Genomic DNA, 12,593 nt, shown 5'->3' on the forward strand with positions numbered 1-12,593 from the left:
CCTCAAATGATAACGATAGAAAGCTAAAGAACGTTACAACATAAGCATCTGACACACTATTCCATTCACAAAACTTGAAAGCAAGGGGAAAAAAACATTGCACATATTTCTGAGAGCAAGGGATTGGAGAGTGATCTCACAGCCCAGGCTCTGCATCCCTCTTCCCTCGACCTTCCTCACGTGACTTGATGCTGTATTACAGATAGGTGCGGGGACCGGGGAGAAGACAGGTGTGCTAGGCTTTGGTCCGTCAGATCGCCACTGCTAACTATCAACCCTACGTTTCTCATCGTATATACCTCTTTACCTCATCCTTCTGACTTAATTATGTAGATAACAGAGTGCAGATATTTCAGTGTACGGTACTTCTATATCCTTGTAGGATGACACTGCAGGGCAGCTGTTACAGGAGCAATACAGTTTTCTTTTTATAGGTACCAGTAGATGTGCTCAAATGAAATGCGATCTTTCAGGTTTAGTGTTCTCTTTTGTTGATTGGATTCGAGCCCGTGATCGTGAGTCGGACACCACCACTGATCTCCCGAGGGAGCTAAGAAACCAGTGAACGATGGGTACGACCGCTGGTAATGTTATAAACTTCAAAATTTTAATTTAATAATAATAATAATTTTTTTTCTACCACTTTTCCCACATCTGCGGGGTCGCGAGTGCAAACTGTGCCGCACATGTGGGTTTGGCCCTGTTTTGCGGCCGGATGCCCTTCCTGACGCCAACCCCCCCATGCGTGTTTCTGTGGTGGTTGGTCGTGTAGTGTGTTGTCTGAATATGAAGAGGAAAGTGTTGGAACAAACACAAACACCCAGTCCTAGAATCGGAAGAATTAATGAGAAGCGATTAAAATCCCCAACTCGGCCGGGAATCTAACCCTCTGAACCAAAGGCCTCAACGCTGACCATTCAGCCAACAAGTCGAATAATAATGATGATGATAATAATAATAATAATAATAATAATAATAATAATAATGGTGCACGGCATTTGTATCGGCTTGGTAGTGACCGAATGAAGATGAAATATATGGCAAGGATGCCATAAACACCCAGTCCTCAAGCCAGGGAAATTGAGAGTACGAAGTGTTTAATAGTGAGAATTGAATCGGGACCATCGGACCAAAGGCAAGCATTTAGCCACAAAGCCGGACTATAATTTTCTGAACCTTTAGGCTACCAACTCCACTGATCAGGTGTTGAGTACTGACAGTAGCAGGGGCCAGCTTATGAAGCGGCCTTGACAACACAGCATGCTTCCCCGTTGGCTATTAGCTGCAGCTCAAAACTCTTAAGGCTTGATGTTCTTATGGGTATGTAATAAATCTTGTACATATTTTCCTTTGCTTCCACTGGCACATCTTTGTCCCATAACATGTTTCTTACACTATGATAGAAACAGCTTCCAGCATGAATCCTCTTACTAATTTCCACATCCAGTCAGGATTGCTTCACGTGTTCCTTGAAGACAAACTGACCATCTCCCAACTCACCTTCAACTTGTTTTTCTATTCTTCTGTAAATAATACGTGTTAAAATTTTGGAGGCACAAGATACTAAACTAATGGTGCAGTAATTTTCACACTTGCCCGCACCGGCTTTCTTGGGAATAGATCTGCAATTTTGCTCTAATTGTCTTTAGGTTGGCTCTATGGCGTTGTGTGCTAACCAGTCGCTAGATGGCACCGTTGTCAATGTCTGTGGTAGGTTTCAGCGTTATCAGATCAGTACAGCTTACGCTGTTGCGACCTAAAGATGGCTGTGCCACACTCTGTTTGCACCAAGGGAAGAACAGCATTCCGTAATCTGGTTTTTGTGGTCTGAGGGTATACCAGGAGTGAAAATTCATAGACAACTTTCAGCACAACACGGGGACAATGTTTTGCCACACTGAAGTGTTTACCAGTGGATTGAACAGCTCAAAAAGGGTTGCATGAGCGTGAAGGAGGAGGAAAGATCCGGGAGTCCATCTGCAGCTGTACGTGATGCCAATATTGAACAAGTGTGTGATACGATCCTGAATAACAGATGAGTGATCGATCATGATGTGGCAAACTATATGCATGTTAGAAATGGTTTTGCATATGAAATCATGCATAACAGGCTTAACTATCACAAAGTCTGTTAGAGATGGGTTCCAAAACAACTCAATGAAGAGCAAAAGCGCAATCGCATGAGAATCTGACAGCACCTACTAGACCGTCATGCTGACGAAGGTGAAACGTTTCTGAAACGGATCATCACTGGAGATGAAACATGGATTCACCATTTCGAACCACAAAGCAACCGTCAGAGCATGGAATGGACGCATCCCGGATCCCCAGTCAAAAAAAAATTCAAGAGTCAAGCTTCTGCAGGAAAAGTGGTGCACATAGTATTTTGGGACTCTCAAGGGCCAATCATGGAACAATACCAGGAAAAGGGGAAGAGTAAACAGTGAACGTTACAGTTATTTGCTGGTAAACAAGCTGCAATTCCCAACAAACACAGAGGTCGATTGTAGGAAGAAGTTCTTTTACTCCATGAAAATGCGCGTCCACATACCACTAACCACACCGCTCAAACTCTTCAGATGCTACATTTTGAGGCATCGGAGCATCCTGTGTACAGTCCTGATCTCGTCCCGATGGATTTCCATCTGTTTGGTCCACTTAAAAATGCTCTAAGAGGCAGTCGATTCGGTTCCGATCAACAGGTGAAGGAAGCGGTGTATACATGGCTTGCTGTGCAACCAAACCCCTTTTTTGCAGAGGATATAAGAAAGCTTATGAAAAGGTAGATCATGTGCATTGGAAAGCAGGGTGACTATGTTAAAAAATGATATCAATAAAAAGTGTGTACTCATTTTGTACTAAATTATAAAAATTGATTGCAGATACTTACTGACTTGCCCTTGTATAACCAACATTCTTCCGAAAATCGGATGGCACTTCTCCTGTCTCATACATCTTGCACACTAGATGGAATAATCTTGCCATGCTGGTTTCTCCAAAGTCAGTCAGTAATTCAGAGGGAATGTCATCAATTCCAGGTGCTTGTTCCTATTTAGGTCTCTCACAGCTCTGTTGAACTCTGACCTCAAAATTGGGTCTCCCATTTAATCAGCATCAACAGCCTCTTCTTGTTCCAAAACCATATCACCTATGTCTTTACCTTAATACAACTGTCAGATATGTTATTTCCATATTTCCCTAGAAGTGGTTTTCCATCTGCACTCTTAATATTCATACACCACCTAGATTTCCTGTCTCCAACAGTTTCCTTGATTTTCCTGTATGCAGCACCTACCTTTCCTAGAACCATACAACCTTCAACATCCTTGCACTTCTCCTTCAGCCATTATTCCTTAGCTATCTTGCACTTTCTATCCACTCCATTCTTTTCTGCCCTCTTCATTTCTTGCATTCTTGTATTTTCATTGTTTATCAATCAGGTCAAGTATCTTCTGAATTATCCATTGATTCTTGGTTGACCTTACCTTCCTTCCTAACATTTCTCCAGCAGTCCTACTGACCTCGTTTTTCACGACAGTCCATTCTTCTTCTACTGTGTATCCTTCCACATTTTCATTTAGTCCTTGTGCAACACATTCTTTGAAACAATCCCACACACTTTCCTTTCACCTAGTCTAGATCCCATCTCCTTGCATTCCTTTCTTGAATTTCTTCAGCTTCAGATGGCATTTCATGACCAACAAGTTGTGGTTAGAGTCCACGTCTGCTCCTGGGAAAATTTTGCAATCCAAGACAGCGGCACAATCTGCCAGATGAGCTACAAAATTGAAATTTGGAAAAATTATAGCGTTTCGCCGGTAACCGACATAAAAATTCCAAGATTTTTAAATTTTACATTTTTTTACCCCCAAAAAATATCGAAATGTGGAGGCAATTTTAATGACAGTGGAGACCTTCCAAGACCTCACAATATCACCATTGCAATAAGAACTACACGTTTGCTACATGACAACAGGCAACACGATAGGGGGATCGTCTCGCAATAAACGTGGACATTTGCGCCACATAGCCCGATGCAAATGTCGCTTGAGAGATTGGCAATAGTAGTCACTGTCGACGGTTTGTCCCTCAGACACAGCATGTGCAAGGATAACACCCTCGTAGTCGTATACCACAATCAGTATAAGCTCCACACGACTGGGTTCCTGTTGAATTTCCTGCGGACGTGGCGAACCTGAGCGACGCCATTCAGGATCAAAGGTTCGTGCCCACGTCTCATCAATGGCGACAATATATATTAGGCTAGTGGCTTTACGTCGCATCAAAAATATGCTGCAGAAATGAGTCTCCTTTGTTGAGGTATCTGCCCAGGTGGATCCCAGCCAGTTCATACAGGTGCCATTTCTGTACATCTGTGAATTTATGTTGAACCCAACGGGACGCAAATTTTTCCCATATTAACCCCTTGACTACCAATTTGATTTGCTGCACCATAACAATGAATACTTATTTAAAATGGAGGCTATAATACAGAATGCCCCATGCGACAAAGAACATGACAAAGCATACAATTCACTACATAAATCACTGAAATCTTGTGAACATGTTTACAAATGTTTAGATATACCTGTAAATGAGTACGAAGCATACAAACGCCATTGTTTTGCTAAGTAAAGGAGTTTCAATAATACTCCCCTTCGACCAGTACATTTTTACGCAGGACATTTTTTACTTGTGACATAATAATACATAGCACGAAATAAGCCTTCAATTCATTATTGCATGTAAGAAGATGTACAATATTAGAAGGATCCACCTTTCAATACTCCGTTGTAAGTTGAACTAAAAAGAAGTCACAACTTGTTTATTGGGACCGGTTTCGACACATTACCAGTGTCATCATCAGCCAAATAGTAAAATAGGGCAAGATATAAAGATCTTAAAACAACTAATACATTGAACACAGGCAAAAAATTAACATTGATTCATATCGCAGCAATTCAGTTAATGTCCAAAACACAATGATCGCATTCAAAAGAGTAAACAGAACATCATTGTCTTGCGCCGAAAACAAATATAGTTGAAGTTCACAAGCAGGTCAAGTATGCACTTATGTACAGTCGTTGCTACGCAGGTCTTGTAGGCATTTGTTTCTCAGGCCGAAGAGTAAAAGGTGACATAATTGAAGTCTTAGGAAAACAGTGTAGGATTTAATTTCGTCAAATTCAAAGTAGGTATATAAGTTTGAAAATAATTTAAAACATTAAAAAGAATAAAGTAAAATAAAAATATATTAAAAATAGGAAGAAATAATAAAAGAAAATTGCAATGTGAGGTTCAACTCGAAACAACTTGCCGTAGTAATTGATAGATGAATGGGAGATGATAAATAGAGAAAAGGTTGGGGAACGTTTATTAGAGGGTGGTGGTGGTGATTATTGCTATTAGAGGAAGTACAAATGGGTAAATATTTTCTATATAACACTAAACCGAGGAAAAAAGAGGAAGAGGTCCGACACTTCGAAAAATGAAGATATCGGTAAAAGGAAGACAAGGGCCACGAAGGGCGTGAAAATGAAAGACTCCCTAGCCCTCGCAAACCTAATAGCGTCGGGGTCGGAAAAGAACAAGAGTTGACCAAGGGAGGTCGGACAGGATAGATGAAAGTGAGGAGCCTGGCACAAGTAAGTGGAAGCAATGCCAGGACTCAGCTAAGGGTCCTGTGGTCGCCAACCCACGCTCCGAAGTTCCGAGCCCCTGGGGGGTTAGAGAGTGGGAAGGAAAGGAAAAATGGAAGGGATCCGATATTTCAAAAAATGAAGATATCAGCCAAAGGAAGACAAGGGCCACGAAGGGCGTGAAAATGAAAAGACTCCCTAGCCCTCGGAAACCTAATAGCATCGGGGTCGGAAAAGAACAAGAGTTGACCAAGGGAGGTCGGACAGGATAGATGAAAGTGAGGAGCCTGGCACAAGTAAGTGGAAGCAATGCCAGGACTCAGCTAAGGGCCCCGTGGTTGCCAACCCATGCTCCGAAGTTCAGAGCCCCTGGGGCTTAGGGGTGGGAGGGAAAAGGAAGAAAAGGGGGGGTGGGGGGATCTAAGGAGGATCAAGGGGGGTGTTGCGGAAGGGGGAAGTGGCATGAGAGGGTATTGTGTAAATTGTGAAAGACTGATCTCTTACTTGTTGACTTCAGGTTATTTAAAATGGAGATGAGAAAATCGAAAAGGGCATTGGGCTTCTCAGAAATATCATTCAGATTAAGATTTGGATTGAAAAACTGGTCAAGGTGTATAAAACAGTTTTCGGTGATGTCTAGGAGAGGGCCTTTATTTAGAGTGCTGAGAATTTCAATATCCTGGTTTATTGTAGTGGAAACATGTTTTGTGTCATGTATGTGTTGTCCCACTGCCGAAAATCTGTTGTGCTTTATTGCATTAACGTGTTCAAGGTACCTAATTTTGAAGTTACGACCAGTTTGACCTATGTAAGAAGAATTACAGTTGTGGCACTTAAAACGATATACACCTGATTTAGAAAAGACACTTGTTCTATTTATGGAGTCGGAGTTATGAAATAATTCAAGGTTTCTATTATTAGTTTGAAAAGAAATCATGGTATTATGTTTTTTGAAGACATTAGCTATACTGTAGGTATTTGTATTGAATGTGAATGTGGTGTAAGCAGCTGGTTTAGGAATATCTTTAAATAGTGTTGTGTTAGGGCGGTGTCTAAATTTGTTAATGATTTGTTCAATAAAATATGTATTAAAACCATTAAATTTGGCAATGGAGCGGATGATGTTTAGTTCTTTATTTAAGTTATCTTTTGATAGCGTTATTTTGAAGGCACGGTTAACCATACTGTTGTATGAGGCACGTTTATGTGACTGTGGGTAAAAAGAGTCTTGTTTTATGGTATTAGCTGTATGTGTGGGTTTTCTATAAATCATATATGATAATGAGGAAGGTAATCTGCTTATTGTTATGTCTAGAAAATTAATTGATTTGTTTTGTTCTATTTCAAGAGTGAATTTAATATGCGGATCAATTTTATTGAGGCTATTAAGAGTAGAAGCTGCATTGATATCTCTATCATCCAGTATCACAAAAGTGTCATCTACATATCTAGCCCAAAATAATACATGTTTAAAGTCGTCATTGTTATCAATGAAATGTATTAGTTGTTTTAAGATCTTTATATCTTGCCCTATTTTACTATTTGGCTGATGATGACACTTGTAATGTGTCGAAACCGGTCCCAATAAACAAGTTGTGACTTCTTTTTAGTCCAACTTACAACGGAGTATTGAAAGGTGGATCCTTCTAATATTGTACATCATCTTATTTCTCTATTCAATATGGAACGATCATGAAGTTTTTAACTTTATTGCATGTGTCAAACCACTTATCATAAAGTTTTTCATAATCCGGGTTTTCTAAGCACTGTTTAGCGTATCTGTTCGTCGGTCAGAACACACGCTAGAACGTCTATGCTGAAGGTCTCTCCCCCAAATTACAAGTAATTACGGCACTGAGAGACGATACATTACTAAATTTACAAATACCTGGTACACTGTCTTCATCCTTCCAATTCCAGTCACTTTCAACTGATCATGTTCCAGCACCAAAATTTCATCTTTGCGATGCGGATGGCTGAGCTACAACTAACACTTTGTTGGAGTGTACATCACTTTCCGACATAGATTCATTACTTTCGTGAACGATAAATTCCTCTTCATCGCCTTCAGATTCACATGACACTTTACTCTCACCACTTTCGTATAAATAATTATGTATATCAAGCCGAGTCAAATGTTTATTGCTGGGCGCGGCCATCTTGGCATGGAACTACCGTAGTGGAAGACATCCCACCTTATTTTCAAATATTTCAACGATTTAGATGCTTAGATGTGGATATTCTTTTAGTAGGAAGTCTTAGAAGGTTTACAGAATAGCACACAAGTGCCATCTATGAGTGACATGCCGAACAAACAAGCGGCAAAGTTCATCACGTCTGAGAGAGGTGGTTGGGCTGTTTGGTCTCGGCGGAGGACCATGTCTCCGAGACGATGTTAGTCATCAAGTGGTTAAGACATTTCATCAATATGTGCCACACAATTTGATGACTGAGGCCAACCTCTACAGATAATTCCTGGACAGTCCATCCACAGTCTACGGAAACGAGACCAAACACGATGTATTGTCTGATCTTGAGGAATGGACACCCGACCTGTGAGGCGCAAATCAGCTGTCTCATTACAAGCCTCACGAAACACCTTGACCCATCGTGCAACCATCCTATATGGTAATGCATTCTCGCCACAGACTTCACGTAATCCTTAATAACATTCTAATGCATTTTTGCCATGGGCAACCTTGAATTATATCCACAGACACTGATCACCTTTTGAAAACATGCTTTAGAGCGGTGAAATACACACTGTTTACTTCAATGCCACACAGCAACAACACTCCCCCTGCAAATGTCTGGACTACGTTGCCACTATTTTATTTACAGCCCTAGTGTAATTACAAATATCACAACTCTTCTTTTTTTTTTTTTAAGATAAATACGAGTAAATCTGTACCTTCCGCTAATCTAGGTTCGTACAGGTTAAACCGTTAAAATTTGCTAGTTAAATTTAACCTTAGATCAAGCTAAAATTATTTTAAGATTAAAATTTATGCAACCAAAATTGTAAGTTTAGACTGACTGAAGTTTAATTTTGTTGCTTGATCTCAGATTAACTTTTTATGCAACCGGCCATCAGTATATCAAATTATCTGGTGGAATAAATCTAAAATATAAACAGAGAATAAAAAAATGATGTCTTAAAGGACTGAAAACTAAATATCAAATAATGTATGTCAATCTACTTCTCACCTGAGGACTCACCTCCTCTCCAAAACTCACAATATCGACATTTACTTTCTCTTTCTTTAACCTCTTGGCAAGTTTCACAAGTTCTTTTTCATCTGTCTCAACTGGACTTCCTACAAATGCTACAATTCGCATCTTGTGATTTTTACCCTGACGGTGTTTCAGAGCAAGCTGAAATGACAAACAATCTTACGTTAGAAATAAATAAAACAATATAAGAACATCACAAAGAAAACAGTGATTCTGATCCTTTTGTTACACAAAATTAACAACTTACGTGAGCAATTCGAATACCGGTAAGAAGATTTATAGTTCCTTGAGGCTGGACCTGATGAAGTTTAGATAATATTTTACCTACATCTGAAGTCAAGGTTGCTAGAACCTCTGAACTGAAAACGAGGACGACACAAGTTATTTTCCCGATACAGACTACTGCAATGTACAATAAAGTGTATAATTCTTTAAGGGTATTAAGTGAACAACTATCAACTTACTTGGCCAAAGTAAGCAGTCCTACATTGTTTTCTGGATTTGATCTTGTTTTTGAGTGGCATACAAGGTTAACTGCATCTTGCTGTGCTTGCAGACGTGTAGGCAAAAAATCTCCATTTCTCATATAGTCACTGTTGTCAACACTGTAAAATAAAAATAATATGTACGTTACCAAGCAATAATTAACAGAGAAGATGGTTTTAGGGTCGGTTCAACCACTGGCTGGAGAAGGAAAACTTCCCGCAGGTGTTCTACGACCGTGCAACCACTACGTAGCTACCCAGAGCTAGACATTGATACAGGGGCTGGAAAGAGTGATTTTTGGCAATTTCTCATCTTCGACTGAGCTGTTGTCTATTGTTAGATCTATGAAGCTCATTTAGATCGTCTTAATTTTCAGAACATGTATCACCAACATGGCTAACAAACAGGGTCTGTAGTGATATTGACACTGATTTTGTGGAGCTTTCATAAGGTTAACTACATAGGTTCATAAACAGTACCTATTTGGGCTTAAAATCTCAAGATTTTAACATTTCATTTTTCATACACCAGTTTAAGACATGATTTAAGCCAGCACTTCGGAAAGGGTTCTCGAGCACAGTGGTCAAGAAGCTTGCTCTATAGTGGAAGGTGAGCAGGTTCAAGTTCTGTTATGTTTACTTTAATTTTAATTAAATTGAAGTAATTTTTGTTCCATGCCATTGTTTTCAACTTCATGTCTATTACATGCTTCCGTACACATCATGTACATAATACATACATACATACATACATACATACATACATAAGCATCAAAATGTTTGAAGTTACCTCTGAAATGACATTCTTGAAACTGATACCTAATTGAGATTTGCAGGATTTCTGATCTATTCCCTGCTGCAGGTATTTGTCATTTATGATCTATTACACAATAAAACATTGTATGTAATTATTATTTGGGTATAATATGTATCTGAAGAGTGACATATGTAATAAAATATTCAATCAGTGTGCAGCAAACATCAGCCAGATTCTATTACACTGCTATACCAAACAATTAATGAACCTGAAAAGACACCATTGTTTTTGTTGTTGAAATAATCTATTGTTACCTATACTTTTCCTCCTTTTTGGTTTATAAAATACTTTTCCTCCTTTTTGGTTTTGTTTTCCAACAATGACTTTTCTTCAGTACTGCTCCAATTTTTGCACAATAGAGACTCACTGCAGACATGAGGGGGAAAACTTAGAAAAAGTGAAAAGTGTGCTTTGGCATGTGCTTACCAGACAGCTGATCAAATCAGCAGATAGCAATAAAATTAGGAATTTTGGAATTTTGCATTAATTTTGCTTTGAAGCAAACAAAGGAGGCAGGCATTTGCAAAGATCAAGTAGCAGAGGTAGTGGATGTCCTAAAAGAATAACTATTGTGGTCTTAAGCAAGCACAATAGAAGACTTACAGCTTTGCACATCTGCTCTGACATCAACAGAACTAGAAAATAATCACAGTCAGTGTCGACTGTGAAATTAACGTTTTCATGATTAGTTGCATGGGCATGTATCAAAAAGTTTCTTTTAACCCTCCATTGGTCGCGGGGTGAGCGTGGCGCTCACCTTCCTTTTTAAAGATGTGCCGTGCGAAGCTAAGTAGCGCTACACTTCTTAATCACCGAGTAGCTGACTTTTGGAATGTTCTGAGCAAGTCCAACAATGTTGCAGGGTGCGGCGCGACTTTCATTAGCAGCCAGGCATTGTTAATGACCACAGTGCATTATAAGTGAGCGAGTCGCTCACCCGCGACCATTGGCGTTACATTTTTTCCAACTTCCACATTATTCTTATCATATTAGCCTACCAGTCATGAGTCAAGATTCTACGATTTGTAATTGGTTATTAGAGGAGTCGGATGATGAAGCAGTTCTCTTAGCTGTAGGCAATAAGGAAGATTCTGAGTACTCAGATACAAAGCAACCCGCCAACAGCGATCACAACAGCGCATCTGATGTTTCTGGGGACGAAGCCGTTCCTGGTCAGCCAGTTGAGCCTGCTCCTCAATATATTGGTCGTGACAACATTACTCTGTGGAATATTCATCCCCCTCGCCCCAACAAACGTAGGAAGAAAAGAAATATCGTGATTCATCCACCAGGTGTCACACACGTTGCACAGAATGCGAAGACAGTATGTGAATCGTGGGTTCTCTACTTCCCAGACAGTGTGTTGGAGAAAATTGTGTTTCACACGAATGTTCGCTTATGCATTACGGGAGCTAATTATTCTCGGGAGAGAGATGCTGTGCATACCAATATTGATGAAATCAGGGCTCTTATAGGATTACTTTACTTATCCGGTGTGATGAAGTCCTCTCATCAAAATGTTGAAGATTTGTGGATGACTGATGGGACAGCTCCAGAAATATTTCGTCTAGTGATGTCATACCGGAGATTTTACTTACTTTTGAGATGTCTCCGATTTGATGATGCTCAGATGAGAAATGGAAGGAAATTCGTCAATAAATTGGCAGCAATACGAGAAATATTTGAGGATTTTGTACAGCGTTGTAAAGTTTGCTATTCTGCAGGAGAGTATGTCACAGTTGACGAGATGCTCGAGTCTTTTCAAGGGCGGTGAAGTTTCAGGCAGTATATGACAAAGAAGCCATGGTCTCATGATTTTCGCCATGGTGGATTCACGGATGTTTTACACCTCAAATATGGAGATCTAGCATGGAGTTCAACCGGATGGGCCGTTTGTTACCGATAACAGACCAAGTGCCATTGTGAAAAGATTGACAGAACCAATAAAAAACACTGGGCTTAATATAACGATGGGCAACTGGTTCTCTTCAGTGGAGCTAGTGAATGAACTGATGAGAAATGACAATCTTACTGTTGTTGCTACCATCAGAAAGAACAAGACTGCAATCCCACCAGAAATTGTGAACTCTAGGCAAAGGGAAGTGAACTCTAGTCTGTTTGCATTCGGTGAGGATGCTTTGTTAGTATCCTCCGTGCTACGAAAATATAGGAACGTGATACTAATATCAAGTATACACGATTCTGATGAGATCGATGAATCTTCTGGGGACTTGAGGAAGCCTACAGTCATTACATTTTACAACCTTACCAAGGGAGAGGTGGACGTAGTAGAAAAGCTGAAAACTCTGTACACCGTAGAAAGGATGTGCTATCGATGACCTCCTCGTATATTTTTCACATTACTTGATATAGGAGGAATCAACGCCCAGATCATTTTCCGAAGCAACACAAATGAAG

General features: G+C 39.9%; 1 protein-coding gene across 2 annotated transcripts in view; it reads right to left on the reverse strand.

The window, feature by feature from the left end:
* Window positions 1–12,593, reverse strand: part of Rpn10 (regulatory particle non-ATPase 10) — a 106,620-nt gene that overhangs the window by 86,425 nt on the left and 7,602 nt on the right. The window contains exons 2-4 of one of the 2 annotated variants that reach the window (XM_067135459.2): window positions 9,338–9,478; window positions 9,121–9,232; window positions 8,859–9,014 (exon numbers count right to left, since the gene is read on the reverse strand). In XM_067135459.2, coding sequence (XP_066991560.1) covers window positions 8,859–9,014; window positions 9,121–9,232; window positions 9,338–9,478 — 409 coding nt within the window. Of the gene's footprint in view, window positions 1–8,846; window positions 9,015–9,120; window positions 9,233–9,337; window positions 9,479–12,593 lie in introns of both variants that reach the window. The other variant, XM_067135458.2, reaches the window with a different exon arrangement.

Source organism: Anabrus simplex, chromosome 1 (genome assembly GCF_040414725.1).
Source record: "Anabrus simplex isolate iqAnaSimp1 chromosome 1, ASM4041472v1, whole genome shotgun sequence".
Lineage (NCBI taxonomy): Eukaryota > Metazoa > Arthropoda > Insecta > Orthoptera > Tettigoniidae > Anabrus > Anabrus simplex.